Genomic DNA, 21,783 nt, shown 5'->3' with positions numbered 1-21,783 from the left:
TATGCATTCACTGATCTTGCACCTATTATAAACCACTTATTTTGTTGTTCTGTACTCGGTATTGTCAACTGTTAAAGCACAGTGCATAGATCACAGTTACAAAAATGTAAAGTATATGGGAGTTAACAAAACCATTGCTTGGTGCAAAAAAATTATCATTTGGTGTTTTTTTTTTTTTACTCATATATGTTCCCATGTATAATATGAAATGAATACAATTATCAGCTAAAATCATCACAAGTTTTTTTAGTTGATTTACTAGAAAGAAATAGGGGCCAACTGAGTATTCTATATTGCACTGACAAGAGTAATAATTTGATTCTACGAAACTGTGGGTACTGAAAACCCCAAATAACTGGTTTGTTATAATATTTTTCATTTACTGTTCAATTGTTATTGAAAAGGGTTTGCAATTTCCTACCAATCCAGCTCTCTCCCTCAAAGGCCGAAACAGGACAACTCATGCAAACTTTTCCTTAATTTCCCATCAACCTTTAATGAAGATTGCGTTGGAATCCCGCTGTCTGCTAAAGTAAGAATTTGTAACAGTTGTTCGGAATTCCCATGTTAGAGGTTCATGAACAGTCTGCTAAAACAGTTCAGGTAGAGATTAATTACAAACAAATCTATTATAACAAATGTCTAAGAATTAGCCAGCATCATAAAACATGTGATAACGTCCATGCAGCGAGGTAGCCGGAGGTTCTGCCATTGGCCATTAACCAATTATTTGCTAGAAAACAAAGTAATTCAATCACATCGACTGGTGCAGTCGATATTCTTCATCAAGTTATTAAGCTAAATGCTCAAATCAACAAGCAGCATCATCTCATATGGTGCTTATTTAAGTGAAAAAGCAGGCAAGTGGCTCGTTACACACATAAATTCCACATTGATTCAACATTTAAACATCAAAAGGCTGAAGATATAAAACTGACATAAAATTGGAAGATATTGCACACATGCATGTGTATAAAACAAGTCTAAACAAAAGGATTAATTCTGCATTTGTCCCTTTGGCTGCCCCCAGCTACACATATTTTTCACGCAGGAGATATGTTTAGCTGACCACAGAGGAGGCAGGTAACTGCAGTTTAAGAGCTGCAACTTCTACTTAAGGTAAGTACTTGTATATTTTAAAGAATGTAAATTAAAAGTAGTTACAAAGTATGTCTTTAGTGCATGGGTCAGTAAACTGTCCCTTTAAAAACCATGTCATGGTAAGAAGCTTAAAACCTGGCGACCCTGCAGCATCTGCAGCTAGGGGTACAATTCAGGGCAACTTTGGAGCATTTTCTGTAAGCTGGCCTCCTGAGTTGAGATCCCATTGAAATCTTTGTTTTTTTAAAACTTGAACAACATGGGATGCTCCCAGCAAACTACGCCTGATTTATAAATTAGTTAAAATTGGGCAAATGAACAGGCCTCTTGAAACAACCTCTCCGTCATACGTAATAGGTCTTTAACATTCATCCTACAAATTCAATCAAAATGTTATATATCTATTGTCTTTCAACATGTAGGATAATGATGTATTCAAATCTCAAGGGATATAACTGAATACAAGGAGTAAACAATGTTGATTACTGAAACAGTTGCTGTGCCTCTTGTGCGAAAAACCAAGAGTATAACACTTTTCAGCTGTCCTTGGAATGAAACGTCTGGAAGAACAGTGGTTGTTTACTGTGTACAGCATTTCTGCTTGTGTACTGTTGGCATGCCCTTTGTTATAGTTAGTTTAACACATCAAATTCTAGAGTACAAAGCATTTAGAATGTAAATACACCTAAATATGTATCAATTGTAAATAAATTGTACGTACAAAACCACATTTTTCAAAAATCTATTTAATATAACTGTTTTTGCAGAGAGAAGGCTGTGTAGCGAGACTATATAGCTAGTTCCTCACTGACAGATACAATGCAACAACTCTCATAGCGCACTCCTCTGTCAGCACACTAGATACTAAACACGCAAATGGACCAAAAACGATTCAGATAAATCTGTTCTTTTTGGCCCATCTATTTTCGTACAGTGAATTACATTCCCTGCCCATTCGGTTCGGACGAAAATCAGGGGGAATTTTTAATTGGGGAACCAAATGTATTGCCCGGTCATTCACTTACACACTCTCATTCACTTACACACTGCCCTTTTGGCCTTAGTTTGCGTCAGGTTATGTCCACGGAAATGTGAACAAAGATAGAAGATAAAATAGAAAAGATGATAGAGAGAAGCAGAAGTGGTCGGCAGTAGCAGAAGCATGAGAGAGTGAGTGTGAGAAGTGAAAGGGCCCAAACATTTTGGACAAAAATTCTGAGCTTTTTGCTTTGTTTTTGTCTGATTTCCTGGAGGCCTCATTTCCGTGGCTTTGTACAAATCGACAAATTTGACAAATATAAGGTTAAATACAGTAGTAAAGCCTTGTAGTTACTTAAAGTATGTATTTATTGGTTTGGATTTGGTATTTTGCTCTTAGTTTTAAATTTTCTGGCCTGCTGCTGCCCATTAAAGTGAGACATAATGTATCCCTGTTTATAATACAAAGCAAGATTTACTACATTGGGTTATTTCCACAGTCATTCTTTTACTTGTTTTATTAGCCTCATCGTGGAATACATACCTTCACATTTCTGAGTTGTCTCGCTTTGTTTATGGCCAGCAGGACATCTACACTCATACGATCCATCAGTGTTTATGCAGGTTCCTCCTTGACACAGCCCCGGTATTGCTTGACATTCATCAACGTCTATGAAATTAAAAATAATTTATTAAGTACAAATACAAATAAAAACAAGTAAAATTCTATATTCTGAAATTATACAGCTTAAGATATTTATCATACATCATAAATTAATGTTAGGGCAGAAGCTCCCAAATGTAGCACTTCCACAAGGATGAAGCTTTTTCAGATTCCACTATTTTGAATGTGGTCTATTTATAAGGTTATGGTAGACTGTTTTTTTATATATATATAGAACACCAGTTGTGAAAAATGTATTTAGACAACTGATAGCGTGTACTGTTTTCTTCTTCAATCAGTTTTCTTTTTTATATATGTCATCTACCTCAGGATTTCTTCCGTGGCAGGACTAACATTATCTAGTCAATACCTTGACCTGAAATTTCCTCACGTCAACTTAGCCACCTTTAAAAAGGCTGCCTTTTGTTAAGTTGTTGAATATCTATGATTGGTACAATCAAAGATATTCAACAACTTAACAAAAGGGGAGATTTAACTTAATGGGGAGGAATTATCATATAGATCCTGAAAGCAGTAAGATAAGGTGGCTGTTCCTATGATATACACATAAGGTAGCTTTGTGACAATAAATAATATATTGCACTACATTTTACCTATAAAGCATTAGCAGACTCCATCATATGAATATGTATACTAACATTGTAACAATTAACATTGTAAATATCATTACTTATGTTTATTTAATATGCTGATATAGAAACCGCAGGATTGGAAAAAGTGGGAAAGGTCAACTTTAATTTAGCTATATTTTCTCTTTTGTCTTAAATTTAGTTCTTTATTATTATACGAAAAAGTATTTCCATTACATAACACCACTGGATTTTCCTGATGTATTCCTCGTTTTCTCCCACTCTGTCTACTTCCTTTCCTTGTTTACTGATTAACAGCAGATGCACAGCAGCAAATGCTGATAAAACGAAGATGTGACGTTATTAAAGATGAAAGAAACTTTTAATATTTCATTATAAGTTCATGCACTTTATCGCAGGTCTTTCATTTTAAAGGAAAACTCCCCCTATTTTTTTTATTACTGTTCTACTTTTTGTATATTATAATCTTTTCACGCAGCTGCATATTAGTCATTTGTATGTGTTCTAGCTACGTTACTTTAGCCCAATCTATTCGGCAAATACCTCAAGGATTTATCCTACTGCCTGTGGAATGGACTTCATTAGCATTGCCACAAAGGATCATTTCAGTGTGGTTATTGAGCTGGGAAAGTCACCCAAAATATCACATGACCGACAAAAATGGCAGCCTCCAGTTATGCAGATAAAGAAAGCTTATTGGAACTGAATTAGATAAAACCAAATTTTTTTTATACAGTGCTGTATTTTATGCTTAAGAAGAAACATTTTTTTTCCATGGGAAAAACAGATTTTCTTAAGGTTGTATATGGAATATCTCAGCAATGGAAAAAACTAACTGCTGTACATTACAGTTATTTAATAGAATACACTGGGTTTTTATGTATTACTTATGCAGTGATTGACTATAAGTAAGTAAGACATCTGAATAATTAAGGGAAGACAGAACTGATATTTTATGGACTTGTATGTAAGAAAATACTGTATTTTCTAACCACCTGTTATCAATGTTATTTCACTAACATACTGGTGTACATGTATAATTTCCAACAATTAAAGTAATGAAGACATTTCACATAATACAGTTTTAACTACCGTACTTTTCCAAGCATCAAAGCCGATTATTCATCAATAACTGTCCATGAATGCCATACACTACCGTCCAAGATAATCTGCTTTTGGTCAAACTTGTCTATTACAAATATTCTAGACCAACCATCTAAAGGTTCTAATTACATAAAAGTCTCAGTTGTCTGAACTTTCAAGCTTTATTCTAGGCCTTAAATGTAACTTGGTGTTTCAGAAACAATTGTATGTAGGTTAATTTCATAATGTAGGTATTGAAGCCCACGGGGGCCAGAATGGACTAGAGTGGGCCCTGACAGAGTGCTGAGCAGGGCTAGGCTAAGGCAGGAATTGTGGATTTTAGGGGAGGAGTTTTGGTAGGAGGATATTTAAGTTTGGTGATCACAGGGGTAAGGATCCATTTTGTTTAACCTTACCTGGTGGTGTTTGTCTTTCCCTGTCTATCTCTTGTTGTCTCTCTTGTATACTTGGCTGTTTCTTTTGTGTTCCTTTGCTGTCTGTTTCTCTCTTGTGTCCTGGCGTGTCTTTGTTTTTTGTGTCATTTTGTGTTTGGGTCTGTCTTGTTTCTGTGTTTTTTGTGTCTGAGTCTTTTCCTTTTTATCTGGGGCTCTTTTTTGTGTGCCTGTCTGTTCTTTCTTTGTTCCCCCCCTTTTTTCTCTCCCCTCTTCTTGTCCCCTGCAGGTGTCTGTATGGATTTGAGGTTCTGCAGCAGCTGTTGGACCTTGTGGCTGCAGGAGTGACTAGGCCACATGCTGGATCCGGCTGGAATGTTCCTGAAGGCTGGCATGGAGGACTGCAGCAGCGTTGGAGCATAGGAGCAGAGGCAGACCTGAGGAGGATGACGCAGATAACCCAGGACGGGGCCTGGGAGTCAAAGCAACCCATTTGCAGGCCTTCAGAGGCATACTAGTGTGCAGTGCAACGGCATGGAGGAGGCTTTGGCCCTCGCAGCGTTCCATCACAGCGGGCCAGAAGGGCCCATGGGAAGGCAGTGATTTCAGATGGCCCAGCTGGGTGTCCTGTGGCTGCTGGCCGCTCCCCAGATGGAAAAGGGGGCACAGAGTGCAAGGAGTCAACAGTTGCAGGAGGTGGTTCGGCCTGGTATAGGCCTCTGAGGCCTACCGCAGTGTTTCCCCAGATGTGGGTCCTCCAGGAGTCGTCCAGGGAGGCAGAGAAGCTGGCAGGAGGGCCGGGTGCAGCCTGCACTGCAGCCTGTGCAGATGTCAAGGTAGGGAGACACCGGAGAGAGGCCTAGGCAGTTACCTGGGGCAGCTGCCGTGGGGCAGGAGGTTTTGGCTGTGGAGCAGGGGGGCTGGGGAGGCCCCTCTTTTTTCCAATCTCCATCCTGAAGTGGCATATGGGGGGTTTCCGGCTGCAGCACCCCATCCCTCGCACAGACACACGCAGGCACACCCTAATTGATGCATCCATCAGGATGGGATGTGTTGGTGGGAATCTGCACACCAAGGAGGTGGTTTTGGTGCTGCCACTCCTGCGGTGTTTCTCTGCGGCGGCGCAGGATCATACGACCTTGCTGTACGGGACGGCCAAGGGGTCCATTATTAAGGTTTCTTTTTTGCGTGTTATTTCCATCGGGTGCACATGTGTGGGTTGATGCTGAGATGTTTTTCGGGGGCTGTAGTGTGGTATCTATGGCGTGTATAGTGGGGAGTTTCCTGGGAAGTTTATAGATGTGCTGGGCTTGAGATTCTTTGCAGGTTACATTGCATTTGTTTGTGTGGTTCTGGCAGGTTCCGTAGCAATGTTTTATTTGGAGGCAATGGAATGGTTTTAGGTCACGGTTACTGACGGACAACTGCAGGGGGAAAGCATGGCTCTTGAGAGCTGTCAGTCTAATCGGTGGTTGGAGGGAGGTGGAACTTGGTAGACAGACGTGATGGGGGGATATGTTAGTAACGTTTAAATGCTTAAGGGGAATCAACAAGTTAAAGGGAGAGTTTCTTTTAAAGTAAGTACTACCACTGCAAGAGGACATATTCATAAGCTAGAGGGGCAATGGTTTAAAGGTACCATCAGGAAATATTACTTACTGGAAAGGGTAGTGGATGCATGGCATAGCCTTCCAGCAGAAGTGGTAGATGTTAATACGGTGCAAACGTTTGGCCAGGCATGGGATAGGCATAGGACAGAGTTAGATATATGATAAGGGCAGGTACTAAGGAAAGTACTCAGAGATTGGGCAGACTGGATGGGCCTAATGGTTATTATCTGCTGTCACTTTCTAAGTTTTTATATGTTACGGTGTGTTGGAAATGTTTGTGTGTCCCCCCCCCTTTATTGCCCCCTCCTGTAGCTGCTTCTTGAGTGGGTTGCACAGGCAGCTTTACACAGGGAACACTTGCTTTGTTGTGGTGTGAAGCTGCATTTGTCCAGGTCGCTTGCAATCACGTAGGGTCATGCTGGGGTTTTGGGGTGAGGGGGTAAGGGTTATCTGTTGATGTGACAAATTGCATCGTTGAAGGGTTGCAGCAGTAAGGCGATGTTGATGGTTGTTTTTTCTGAACGGTGTCCCCGGTTAGCCTGGGGGTCGTATTAAGATGGAGGAGGGGGACAAGAGGCATGAGGGAAATTGTTTCTGGCTTCCTCTGGGAAGCATGGATGGGATGAGGTTAAGGAAAGGGGGCTACGGTACCGCGGTTTTCTGAAACTTTCGGTACTGGGGTTCGGCATGACTGGGGTGAGATGTATTGGAGGTAGTCTCCTGACTAGGGATCTGCTCTGTTTGTCAGGTTTGTTGTATGGGGGTAACGTTTTTGGTGGGGTCGCCATAGAGAGAGCTGTTTTGTTGGTGCCTAGGGGATAGCGGTGGGGGACCAAATGGTTCCGTCATGGGGTTTGAAGCTGATTCTGTTGGGATGGTTGATTCGTTGCAGGAAGATTGCCTGTCAGCATTTCCCGGGGCCATGGAGTCTACGGTTTGTCCGAAGACTTCAAGCAGGCTGGGGTATGTACTACATGGCCCAAGGTGATTTAGTCGGGCTGCGGGGCGAGTCTCCTGTTTTGGGTGCCGCTGTCTGATTTTGATCTGCTTCTGGTACGTCTAAGAGGTCACCATCTTTGGAGAGGGGTGGTGGTGTTCAATGTCTTTTCTGGGTTCCTTCGGTTTTTCGTGCACTTACTCTGTGCGATTGGAAACTTGCTGGTGCATAGGTTTGTTAAATTTCCCTGGTCTTGATTCGGTTTGGCTTTTCGGGAGCTGGAGGGCTCTGATTCGGGTAACTGTGTGTGGTGGGGTTAAGCAGGTGCTGAGAGCTGACTTGCTGGTCAGTGAGCTCTTGCTGCACAGGCTGCGGGGAAGTGTTTGGGACAATTGGTGACGGGGTTGTCCAGGGGGCCATTGGTTCATGTTAGTATGGCCTGAGGTCTGGGATATATTCGCCCTCTCCTTGTTTTCTTTGAACCGTTCCACTTAGTGTTGGCCCTGTTTTTTGGGGAGTTGGCAGGGGATTGGTAGGGTGGTTTTGATGGAGCTATATCGGAGGAAGGGCACTTTGGTTCTTATGGTTGGTGGCTTTGGTGGATGTTTTTGTGCTTGGTGGTGCTTGTTTTCGTTCGGGTGTTGCATAGAAGTATCGCTGATTCTTGTTCTTGCTTCGTTGGAAGTGGCCTCGGCAGATGAAGTTGGGGGTACGCCATTCGGGGGCTTGCCTTGCCTGGCAGTATAGTGGACTCCCGAGGTCACAAATATTGGCATTGGTGGGATTGTTTGCGGTGGCAGTATATTCAGTGGGTGGCCCACGTAGCCATGTTCAGGTGGTTCCTGGCAGGGGCGACCCCTTCCCAGGTCTATGGGTTAGGGCTGGGTGATGCGCTCCTTAGTTTGTGGATGTGGGATCAAGTGGTGGGCGTTCCTACCCCCCCCCCTATTGGGATTTGTGGGAGGCGGTTACTGAGGTTTCACTGTCTAATCTTGCTTTGGACGTTGCTGTGCGATAGTGCTGGTGCGGATGTCTTGGTGGGCTGGTTTGGTTTGTCTACTGTGCCCGATGATGCCATGTGGATGGGCTTTTGGGGGTTATATCAGCGGATTGTGTTCTTCCGGGTACATGAGGATGGATGTTGGCTCGGTCTGCTTGGCCGCCTCACCATGCAAATGGTGTTTGAGGCTGGTGGTGGGGGGGGGGAGCTCGGGTTGCTTCTCCCCTCTGTGGGTTTTTTCTTCGGGCCTCTTTTGGTAGGCGGGTTATCAGCCATTCTCAACAGTAATGACCCCGACGGGGACCGCAGTTAGGTATAGCGGTTTGCAGCTGGGTCTCCCAGGGGTTTTGGTGCTTGGTGATGGAGTTTTTGGTGGTGGTTGCCATTACACAATTTTGGTTATGAGTAAGATTGTTTTTGTTCTTCTTCTTGCTGGGGGGGTGCCGGTTTGTGGGGGTCACCTATCGGCATTCACTAGTTTTTGGGATGTGGCGGAACTGTGGTTGGAGAACTGAGCCCGTCGGTGGGGGCCGCAGTTGGGCATAGCGTTTGTGCAGCTGTGTTACCCGGAGGGTTTTGGTGCTTGTGGGATGGAAATTTTGGTGTGGGTTGTTGGACCTTGGTGGCTCAACATTACAAAACTTGTTCAGTTATGAGTTTGTTCATTTATGTTGCTGATGTGGGGGTTGGTCACCGTGAGACGGTTGATTTGGTTTGTAAAGGGTTCCGTGCCTGTTGTTAGCACCTTACGTGAGTTAGAGGGGTATTGAGCATTGCCTGGGCGTCATGGTTATGCTGCTGGTGTGCTTTGTCCAGAGGCAGCAAAGGCGGATGGGCTGGTTTGTGGTGCTGGATAGGTTTTTGTAGGCATTTGGCGCAGATTTCTTGTTTCTGTGAGTGGCGGTGGGTTTTGAACGGGCCAAGCTTTCTTTTGTGGGGGGAGCCCATCCGGCTTGAGGTGTCAATGGATGGGCTCATGGCGGTAGCTTGCCAGGTATCCAAGGGGTTAATGTGGTGGTATGATCATTGGTGGTCATAACCGGTGGGAGGTTCCTTGCAAGGAGTGGTGCTCGGAACCTCAGGTCCGGGTTGGGGCATCCTGGTATGTCCCCTCCCAAAATTGGTGTGTGGTATGGTACCTGGATAACTTGGCAAGCTAGGTTGGTTTTGGTTACGTCATTGTCTCTGTTAACGCATCTATGTTTATTATTTCAGGTTTTACAGGACAATGACTGTTAAATAAAACGGCTGTGGCCTTTTCAAATCCATCTTGTGTGTTGGTGTTTTATTTAATTGAGCAAATGAGCCAAGCCTGGCCCGTGAGTCAAAGCTACATCTGTCATGAAGCCCACGGGGGCCAGAATGGACTAGAGTGGGCCCTGACAGAGTGCTGAGCAGGGCTAGGCTAAGGCAGGAATTGTGGATTTTAGGGGAGGAGTTTTGGTAGGAGGATATTTAAGTTTGGTGATCACAGGGGTAAGGATCCATTTTGTTTAACCTTACCTGGTGGTGTTTGTCCCACCCTCCCTCCCATTATGTGGTTGAGTTTGTGGAGTAGTGTTGCTGCATTAGTCACAGTTGTGGGCGGTAGCTTGCCAGGTATCCATGGGGTTAATGTGGTGGTATGATCCTTGGTGGTCATAACTGGTGGGAGGTTCCTTGCAAGGAGTGGTGCTCGGAACCTCGGGTCCGGGTTGGGGCATCCTGGTATGTCCCTTCCCAAATTGGTGTATGGTATGGTGTTGCTGCATTAGTCACAGTCGTGGGCGGTAGCTTGCCAGGTATCCATGGGGTTAATGTGGTGGTATGATCATTGGTGGTCATAACCGGTGGGAGGTTCCTTGCAAGGAGTGGTGCTCGGAACCTCAGGTCCGGGTTGGGGCATCCTGGTATGTCCCCTCCCAAAATTGGTGTGTGGTATGGTACCTGGATAACTTGGCAAGCTAGGTTGGTTTTGGTTACGTCATTGTCTCTGTTAACGCATCTATGTTTATTATTTCAGGTTTTAAAGGACAATGACTGTTAAATAAAACGGCTGTGGCCTTTTCAAACCCATCTTGTGTGTTGGTGTTTTATTTAATTGAGCAAATGAGCCAAGCCTGGCCCGTGAGTCAAAGCTACATCTGTCATGCATTTTGTAATTACATATGTCTTTTTGATGTTGTTATCACATGGGATATATCTTTTCTTGAAGTGTGACATTTTACTAGTCCAGATGCTATTGTTACTTAAAGTATAGTCATAGTATACTGTACAGAAAATAACCATTCCAGACAACCCATGGAGCTGCCTGGGACACCATGAACGGGAAGAAGGCTTCGGCTCTCACCCTAGAAAATATCTTCAATGTGTGGTTCTGGCACCTGCCAGAGGCGCAATGGAAATTTCACAAGTGTGTGGGAGACATGCACAATGTATATTGCCATTGGAAATGTTAAAAAAGGCATGGCGTGTGGGAGGCCACAGAATAGCTTCTCTCCAAGGTTGTTTGGTCAATGACTTGCCCTGTATCTATTACACAACCCTACTGATCTATTGATAAACAATATTCCTCTCTCCATTTAAGAAAATTCCGCAATATTGCAGAAAAGGTTCAGTTACACAATAGAACTGTTTTTAATTAACAAAAGATAATTATTTAAAAATCCATGTTATTTTGATGACCTTGTTTTTTCATGTCCATTCAAACCTTTGACAAATCCGCCCCCCTGCCTATTACTTTACCACTCAGTTATGTGTTTGATCTCTGTTGAAACATCCAGTCCATTTTCAAAGTAAACATGCATTAAAGAGAAATCTCAGCAGACCATGGCTCATCAAGGAAATAAAAATATGTTCCGATCATTACTTAATTTGTATCGTATTACGGTATATAACAGTATTTCAAAGACGTGTGGCACCTCATTTCAAATTCAGGAATAATACTGTTTTAAATCAAGATGTACTAAACATCTAAACTAAAACATTTAGCCAAATAATTAAGCTATTCTGTACTTTCCAGGCCTTACTTTTATTTAATTTCTCTGAAAGTACTTCTGCAGAGGATGACATTTTGGTCATACATTTTTGGGGATCCCTAACCCTCTGATAAACAGAAGTGGCATTTTACCATGCGCTCATCACAGCTCTGGCAACCAACAGGTTAATCTGTCTTAACTTCAATTTTTTTCAGTATAAATTTACTTCTGGCAAAGCCTTCTTTCCGTGTGTTTGTGTTTATGTCTGATAAGATGATCCAGCCTCAGTTATGCATTTGTTTAAGAAATGACTTTTTAGAAATGTATACATACAATGAATTGCAGAAATGTCATCGTTAATATCACACGCAAGTCATAGTCAGATCTTCTGGCAAAACTAATGAACATTTTTTTCAGGATTTATTGGAAATAATGGAGAACATTAATTAAATAACTGTTTAAAATCATTTTTGCTATACATACAAAACTTTAGTCCCTATTAAACAAACCAAAAACTTGTAGTATTCAAAGCCTTTTGATTCGATGACAACACCGAAATGACATGGATATGAACCAGAGCACTACTTGACTTACATAAAACTATTGCATTTAATCAGCAGGGTAATTTAGTTCTGATTTTAATGTACATGACCCCTCATATTGACTCCTGTAGGGCTAAGGGGATTGTATTTAGCTCTTGTGGAGCCTGGCTACCCACATATGTATCCTGTCTGCATCTAAATGGCTGTGTCTTCAAACATGGCATTGCATGAAATTGGTGCTCGTTTATGTGTTGCAATATTAATGAACAAATTATTTAAGTTACAAATTCCTAACACATTTTGCATGCTGGATGATAAATAATTGAAGAATATATAAGTGGCAGGTGTCATTAGTGTTGGGTTCAAAGAGTCTTCTTGTGTACCCCAAAGCCATCAGGTTCCCTCATACCCAAGACTCGTGTCTGCATTACACTGGCTGCAGAGGCCAATGTTACATCCCTTTATATCCTTGGTAATTCATACATTAATAATAATTTCAGTAATCATAGGCGTAACACCTCCCGAGTCACTCTATTCCCTGTAGTGGGGAATGTATGATTTGATTGTTTAAAAAACTGTCTCTAGGACAGCATATCTTATATATAGATTCTGTTATTCTGCAGAAGTGTTTATTCTGAAATGTATACTTTAATATGGAATTACCTTGACATGCTCCACTACGAATGTTGGGAATAAAGCCCCGCCGGCAGGGTTGTGGTTGGGCAGGGCACATTTCACACGGGTGTCCCCAGGCACGTCCAATTGTAGCACAGCAGAGTGTTTTGGTGCAAACAATTCCGGTCACCTGTCCCTGACACATTTGATTGATGACTTGGGTAAAACAAGGTCCTGTCCTGTAATCTGCAAAAACATAATACAGTTTAATGAGCACCACATCATTTTTCATATACATTAAGTATATTGGACCATGAAATGTTTGAGTTGGAAAGCTAAATGTTAAGCGGAATGTGAGAACTTTGAGTGTCCCACAAAATATTGTATATTGTGTCTGTATAATATTGGATGTGCCGTATTTGCTCGATTATAAGACGAGGTTTTTTCTCGTCTTATAATCGGGGTCGTCTTATAATCAGACCTCAACTAGGTCTGACTATGAGACTAAGATCCAGATCCCCCGCAGCGATGAAGGGGAATCGGGTAGAGCTCTACACGCTGCCCGGACTACGCACCGGGGACTGAGACGCTCCGGTAAGTTTGGAGGAGGGAGGGGGGGGGAGTGTTAAATGGGGGGCATAAGGCATTTCTGGAGGCAGAGTGCTCTGTGAAATGCCTTTTATCCCCCTTAATGCCACTCTGCCTCCAGAAATGCCTTTTAACCCTCTATACCCCACTCTGCCTCCTGAAATGCCTTGTAGCTCCCTATATGCCACTCTGCCCCATAAGCCCAGCCCTTTAACCCCCTAAATGCCAGAGTGGCATATAGTGGTATAAGGCAATTCTGGAGGCAGAGTGGCACATAGGGGGTCAAAATGCATATCATTTCTGGGGCAGAGTGGCAAGCCAGAGGGCAGATGTGCATAACTGGGGGGGGCAGGTTGAAAAAAAAAGGAAATAAAAACAAAATATTTTTCTCAATCATAGCTTTTATTAAAAAAAATTGTTCACATAGTTTACATGAATTAACATTTACTGCTGAAACTTTTTTCCTATAGGGTCGTCTTATATTCAGGCTTTTTCTTTTTTCATAAACTAATATTCAGATTTTGGGGGGTCGTCTTATAATTGAGCAAATACGGTAATACAGCAGACCAACATATATACTTCAGTGCATTGCCTACATAGTCTATAACAATGCAGCCAACAATGTTCTTCCAACCATATTATAGTACATGTCAAAACTATGATCATGTCATCTATGCAAAATATGCTTTCAGAAATATAGTTGTATTGTAGTTGTGACGCTCAATATCTTTTGTGATTTCTTACCTTATATATCGCAGAGCTGACTGTTACAACTTATTATTACATGCCAACATTATAGGCTGTTTTCTGTTATAGTCGTTTATGTCTTTATGGTTCATTGGAGTGTTTAGTCTTTTACACCAAATAAAAAAATTGCATGCAACAGCTGGGAAAAAGCCCTGTCTCAATTTATTGTACAGAATTGAAGAATATCATGGTGCTATAGAAATAAAGAAATAATAATAATATTCTTATGAAATGCTGATCCCATCCACATATTCTGTTCTAGGTATTTTTGGTATTCTAGATTTAATGCAATTAACAGTTAAAGACCTTCAGGTGACATCAGCAAAACATAGCGGTCTGGTTATCGTATTGTCATCATCTTGTTACCCTTTTATCAAGTTTGCGGATATGAGAATTTATCTCATTAAGAATATAACCACTTCTGAACACACTGGACAAGAATGTAATATTAAAGGGACACAACAGAAACTATACGGATATTTAAGGCACCAGATTTATAAATGCATTTAATCGAAATGATGCATTGTATAGAACCCAAATACAAATGTGTTTTAACGTAAATTAAAAAAAACTAATTATTCATTCAAGACATAATGAATAAAGGCACCAATAAAGGCATCTATACTCTACAAAGACATTACACTTATTAAAAAAATATTCCACCATCTTTGTTTTATACTAATTCATTATGTTTTAATCCAGATATGTATCATATCCAAGCAATTATTCCAGCATTGGATCAACTAGCAATATATAGTAACGGAAACATTTTCTCTTTATTTCTCAATAGAAGAAGTTTTGTAAGATAAATTTCAACTAAAATATGTATACAATGTCTAAAAAATTCTAATGTGCTCTCTTGCTTCTGGAATTACCGGTAGTATAGAGCAGAAAATAGCCATCAAACAGGCAGATATAAAGTATCTGTTATACTTTATATAGTATTATATTATGTATCATTTATTCTGGAAGGGGCCCCTTGTAACAGTGTTGACCTAGGGCCTCTCTGACCTTGATCCATCCCTTCTGCCACCACACAAGCTTTTTACTTCCTTCTGTCTAGGATAACCATACCACATCTACACATTAATATTTTTACATCACATATAATATAGTTATGTGAAGTATATTATATAACCTTTTCGACTTATACTGTTTATAACTTGCTTGACATAATGTTCAAGTTCTGTATTTGTCATTAGAAACATTCTCTTTCAGATGTATAACTTTCTCAGAAGTTTATTGTTGAAAGTTATACGTTTCAAGGCAAATGTGCACATTAAGCAAACCAAAACTGAAATAACAGAAACATGATTATCCCACTGAATTCTGTTTAAGTTAAGAATAGTAGAAATTCAAGTGGTAAAATACGCCCTCTTGTCACCTGAAACCCAAAAGATAGATTAATGGTTAGAGTTAATCAAATTGTTAACTGGTCAAGTATTACTGGATTGCATTTACAAATTGTTAACTGGTCCAGTATTACTGAATCATAGTACCAGGTTGACCACATCAGCCATGTTTTCCAGGACACATAATTTTTACATATACCAGCCCAGATAAAATGCTGCCCTGCAGTATGGGGGTGTAGAGACTTACAGAAGGACACCCATTAGTCACTTATACATCCTCCATATTTCAGGGCAGCATTTGCTGGTCAGCAATATGTACAAATGATGTGTGTCCTGGAAAACATGGCTGATGCGGTCACCCTACATAGTACATAACACTTCCAATGTTTTATATCATAACAAGAACAAAAAATATAGTTAAATTGTTATACTGTTCACGAAGCCAGTCTTTTATTATTTAATCAATAAAACAATTACATTTTGAAACATTATTTGAGCTTTCTAGGATATTAAGCAAACACACTTTGCTTTTTGTCACATCAATACATTGCAAACTTTTAAAGGGACATTCAAGCTACGATAATGTAAAAGACTATTTAAGTTTACTTGGTGACCCCTTGCAAATGCATGAATCCCCCCTCTTCACACTCCCCAGCTGTCTGCCATGCAGGAGATATGTTCATTCAAACACATCGTCTGACACATGGTTTACTAATCATTATTGATCTCCAGTGCTGGAATGAACCCCCTTGTTCACATGTACAGAAAGCTCTCACACTTATTTCAGTGGAACAGCTTTTTTTAAATTATGATTGAAACATAAAAAATTAAATTAAAAAAGTTTAAATTTAGTGTTACTTTATTATGCATGTTAGTGTTAATTTTATATGTTGTCACACATAATGTTATTGCTACTTTTGCAATCTCCCTGATTGCAATAGTCCTATGTAATCTGCTGACATTCTATACATGTAAACCAAGTTATATAATATATACTCCCATACTATGATTTTTGTGTTTTCCATAATTTATGGCTTCCAAATGGAAGAATTTGTACTTGTTCTTGGGCAATTTAAAATAATTTTGTTTTTTATATGCTACTCCATGCAACATTTTTCACCTGTAAAGAGCTCACTATTCTTAAGACCGATATTATAAAATTGATATTAGATCATGTGGTAGATATATCCTCAAATAATATTACAATCTAGTCTTTGGATTACTAGGACAAAGGTAGTACATCACCAGAGCCGTATTTTTTTGTTTTTCCAAAAGGTCATAGTTGGGGTCAGGATAGTTTTATATTTATTGGCGGCTATTCTGTCTTCCGTTGTTTTCTTCCATATGAGTCAACTTAAAAATTAAGATAGTGAAGGATTAATTCAACTGGCCCTGTACGTGTTTAAAGGCATTTTTACAAAATAAAGTATGAAGCCTCTTATTGAAATGTTGTAAAGCAATAGTTTTACAATGCTTGGTAAATAAAAAGAATTATATTTTTATGGTTAGTTTTCCTAAGGCACAGTTAACAGATTTGCTTTTCGGCGTGACTGAGGAATACTAGAAAATTGTACCATTTATACATTGCCGTCATCATGCAGTTTTGAGCATTTTTTTTAAATATTATTTTCGTGTGTTTTCAAAAACATGAAATCCATTATATATATATATATATATATATATACACACGTGAGCAAATCAGGCAACTAACATTTCCACTATGCCCTTTCTAGGCGTCATGTTCATAGCATTTCTTCTATATATCCAAACATACCCATATACAGAACACTCTTAAGATAGATGGATTACCTAGAAGATCACAAAGCAAATGGCCCTTAATCGCAAGTAAATTGCACTTAATCTGCTACAAGCTAGAGATCCATCCTCATATGCTGCCAAGAAAATGTACTACAGGATTGAGTTAAATGGAAAACTAATACATCTGTTTCATGTGGTAGTCCTTCCATTACGAATACAGTTTTTAAACTATGATTTCACTCCCTATTATACTAAAAATATGAATTGACCTGTTGCAAACATACCTTCCCATTTTTTTACCTTGGCAACAGGGGCATCACCTAGGGGACTGCTGGGGCTGAAGCCCCGCGACTCTGGGGCTAAAGCCGAGGGCTGGGGCATAATGCCATATCCTGGAGCTCTGCAACAGCCGTTTAAGCCAAGGGGGCGGTACACCCAGGGTGCCAATCACACCTTCACTACAATCTGTTCCTGACTCATGGGCCAGGAACAGAGTGTGGATGTGTGTGAGCATGGATGTGTATGTGTGAGTACAGATGTGTATATGTATATGTGAGCATGGATGTGTATGTGTAAGTGTGTGTGACCATGGATGTGTTTATATAAGTGAGTGTTAGTGAGCAGGTGTGCATGTGTATTGGCATGATTGTGTCTGTTCACATGTGAGAGTGTGTGTAAAAAATGTATGCCACTACATATGTAAGTTACTGGGGCAGAGGCAAAGAAAAGATATGAGATGCAAATATAATAATGAATAAGAGGAGAGAAAGGGAGAAATAAAAGAGATAATGAGATGGAGGCGGAGAAATGGAAGTAGGAAGGGTATTGAGAATGGAAGAGCTAATGAGAAGTGGTGAAAACAGAGAGAAGAGGGAGGTATAAAGTGAAATCAGAGAAGAGATGAAGAGGAATGGAAGAGATTAGATAAGTAGAAATGAGAAAGGAGGTCAAAGGAAAGGGGGGAATTAAAAGAGAAAGGGACGAGAGAAAGAAGAGGGGTGAGAAAAGTATGAAATAGAGAAGAAGAGGAGGGGAGATATACATAAAGGCGAGAGATAGGAAACAAGTGAGGTAAAAAGAGAAAAAGGAAGAATGATAAAGAGAAAGGTGATTTGATAAAAAGAAAGGAAAGAAATAAACAGAAATGGACAAGATAGAAACGAGAGCTAAAGAGACGAAAAAGGGAATCAAAAAGAAGGGAGAGAGGTAAAGAATAGAGGAGAGACTCAGATGTCTAAAGCACTCTGTAGCATATTTCACAGAGGTTGTTAGAAATGAAGAAATCATAATATTGACCGCTCCCAAAGCGGACTCCACTGCTATGCAGTCTGCTGTGGCCTCTAGACCAGGATCTTTTGGAGACCTAGCAACGCCCCTGCTTGGCTATATGAGCGCTACAGAATATGATAATTGTATATAAAACAATAAATAATAATAACCCCATACAACAAAGCAAGAAATAACTGGACATGCAGCAAATTAAAAGCATCAAAATATTGTAAGCATAAATATTGAGGATTCCATATATTAATTAGCCTGACATATGCACAAAATGTACCTCACTGGTTTTAAAATGTATTATGAAGTACCAGCCAAGGCTTGTTACTCTGGCGTGGGGCGCATATTATTTCAGTAAAGTCACTTAATGTATAAGGTCATTCAAAGTTAATGGTCAGGTGAAGTATTATTCAAGGTTTTGGTCACAACTCTAGTCCTGAAAGGGTAAATAAGGTAATAGAACCATGTTTATTTTGTGTTCATTGGAGAAACTTAATGACTGTCACAATAGTGTTTAATTATACAACTGTAAATTGGAGGTAAGTGTAGTTAGCAGAGCCATTTTAACATAACTAAAGTGCTTTAAACGAGGCTCCAGAACAGGGCTCAATTCACGTGGGGGCAAAGGGTGGACCGTGTGGTCAAATCTAACAGACAAGCTACTGTAGCTCAAATTGCTGAAAAACCGAATGCTGGTTCTTATAGAAAGGTGTCAGAACACACAGTGCCCATGCTGACCCCTGTCCACTGGCGAAAGTGCCTACAATGGGCACATGACCATAAGAACTGGACCACGGAGCAATGGAAGAAAGTGGCCTGGTCTGTCGAATCACATTTTCTTTTACATCACGTGGATAGCCAGGTGCGTGTGCGTCTTAATGTTATGGCTGATCGGTGTATACGTGTGGACTATGAACAAGTACATTAATTCACTCTAACCACTCATCCTGAAAGTGAAACTATTTTTTGTAATATTAGTAATGAATGATGAATTCCTCGAAAATAAAATTGACTTTTCTTTCAGAACATTTATTTCCATGACTTATCCAGGTTTTCAGCCCCACACCCAAAGCTTTTCCTAATACATTTATCCCTAACCACCACACCAGCATTTTTCCACAGATGGTAAGGTCTTCAAATTCATATGCCGCAAAGCTAAAAGTGACTCACCACATATTAACTGCAAGAAAATCCTGGAAAAGGAGGACATTCCTTCTCACATCACCAGATAGCCAAGCATTATATCGATCCCCTCTTAAAGGGCTTACACATATATACCGTGGCACACTTTAGAGGATCAAAATTGCCGTTTTATAATCATATTAATACTAAGGTGATCGTGAGTCAGGAGTCACTGAGAATAGGTCCAGGAGTTAAGAATTCATAAGAGCTCCTAACTTTTAACATGTCATGAGATACTCTAGAGAAGCTACACTAGCCCTAAAAATGTCATTCTTTATATTTACCAAGCATCATAAAACTATTGCTTTACAACATTACAACAAACAAGAGGCTTCATACTTTATTTTGTAAAAATAGTTTTAATTCCAAACTGGCCATTGTGGGTACTTTCAGTAATTAGAAAAGAAAAAAAAAGGTCAATGTGATCACTTGTGGCTAGTAAACAGTTAAATCTAAATATTAGGATACAAATATTTGTTCCCAAAACCTTTATGGTTCCTATGAGAACATTTCCAAATGCCCTACCAATATGGTGGCCCAGACATACACTTAATGCACTTAAAATAGAGCTCATCCATCAATATCTATCTATATCTGTGGTCAATTTTATCACACCTATGCAGCAATAACACTGAACAAAATATTTCGGGTTTGCCTGCTATAGAAGACCATGGAGATTAATGGAACATACTAATTTAAAATCAAAATTCCATTTTAAAGGAAGTCAAACAGGTATTTGCTTAGAAATATATATGTTATGGAAGAAGGGTAACAAAAGGAGTTTCTTGACTTTAAACTACACAAATGTTTATATATAATTAATATCACCTGGCATCCTTTTATATAAGCAAGATCCAAATTAAATACATACTTATGCAGGCCAGTGAGATAGAGTCAAAGTTTAAAAAGATATACTGTTTTCAAGTACAACAGAAGTAAGACTACAAGCGCCTGTAATCCCGCCAGTGATTAGTTACTGTTCATTTCTCTGTCTCCAGGCCGGAAATTAGTCTGCGAGACCTTCAGATAGCTGAAGAACTAGTCAGGATTTATCATACAGTTAAGCACGAGAGGCCAACTAAAGGAAAGCTACATGTGTTCAAAATTAAAGAAAATTACTATGTTTAAGAGGTGCGGATTAGACAATTCAATGTACAGAACTATGCAGGTGATGTCATTTATATAGTACAGCAAATTACAGGAATACAATATTTAAGCATAGGTCAGCGACTCATTTATGTGGTAGCCATCACACTGACATATGGAGAATCAATCCATCAATAAATGCCTCTCTGCATTATGATACAGGTAACATTTAGGACATTATGGATTATACTCATGATGGCTTAGAGTGCTGTGTGTTCACCAAAAGTCATTTCTCATTTGCATGTAAGTTGTATGAACATGTCTATGATTTAGAACATAGAGGGCCATATTATGATGTGCAGTTATAAAGAAATATTGGAAGAAATATTATTCATTTATTAAGTGTATGTAATTTTTCTTGGCAATTGTATATATAGCCGTAATAGTTTACAAAATAATAATTTAGGGGCAAACGTGTATTTATAATGCAAACACCTTATCTAATGCATTACAACTTCTAGTCTTAATGTATTACACTTTAAATGGTAATTAACTTAGATTTTCGCTTATAGTATGCTTGATAGAGTATAACAATTTGTATTTCCTGCCCTTTCAGTTCAGATTAAATTCAGATGGCTTTTCCAATTTTGAAATTAAAATTTGTTGTCGCTCACCCTCATTTACTCTCTCACATTCTCTCTCACTGTCTCTTTGAATCTCTTCCTAACTTCTCTGCCAAACGCTTCAGTGTCCCCATCTTGTTTTCCACAGCTGTTTCTTGTCTAGCCTTCTCTTGTTCTTCACATTTTCTGTCTTCTGCCCTCTTCCTTGGTTCACTTTTTGCACTATCCACTGAGTTATCTAGGCCTACAGAGGGATTCGGCACTTTTCCGGAAGTACTCCAAGAGATCACGATAATGCAGACGGATCAGCAGAGAAAGAGAACGGTAGAAACACATGATCTGGTGTAGTACTTCGTTAACAGGGCCAATCAAAAGTTCTCCAGGAGGCCAGGTTAACCGAACAGATAGCGGGGCAAAGTGGATCAAGAAAGAAGACAAAATACAGAAGAACAAGAAGAAGAAACACAAAAAGCAGTGCTGAGGAAAAGGAGACAGGGACGCTGAAGCATTTGGCAGAGAAGTTAGGGAGACATTGAGAGAGAGTGTAAGAGCGTGAGAATGAAAAAAACATGAAATGCAAATGAAAATTAGGATATCTCTTCTTCATTTCCGTTTTTTTCATTGGGAGTCCCTCTTAATTTTGGACATTCGTATGAATTAACACAATTTTCAAATGTTG

At 39.9% G+C, this 21,783-nt stretch overlaps 1 protein-coding gene across 1 annotated transcript in view; it reads right to left on the bottom strand.

Moving 5' to 3' along the window:
- The window catches only part of LOC149302936 (fibrillin-2-like), a 104,953-nt gene that overhangs the window by 67,662 nt on the left and 15,508 nt on the right, over positions 1 to 21,783 (bottom strand). Inside the window, exons 5-6 of the mRNA XM_089481712.1 lie at positions 12,539 to 12,736; positions 2,624 to 2,749 (exon numbers count right to left, since the gene is read on the bottom strand). Of these exons, the coding sequence (XP_089337838.1) occupies positions 2,624 to 2,749; positions 12,539 to 12,736 (324 nt within the window). The remainder of the gene's footprint in view (positions 1 to 2,623; positions 2,750 to 12,538; positions 12,737 to 21,783) is intronic.

This window comes from Sceloporus occidentalis, unplaced genomic scaffold (genome assembly GCF_023333645.1).
Source record: "Sceloporus occidentalis isolate IW3139 unplaced genomic scaffold, rSceOcc1.0.p SCAF_16, whole genome shotgun sequence".
In the NCBI taxonomy this organism is placed as follows: domain Eukaryota; kingdom Metazoa; phylum Chordata; class Lepidosauria; order Squamata; family Phrynosomatidae; genus Sceloporus; species Sceloporus occidentalis.
Note: the sequence above shows the minus strand (reverse complement) of the source record. Positions and strands in the feature narration are given on the sequence as shown.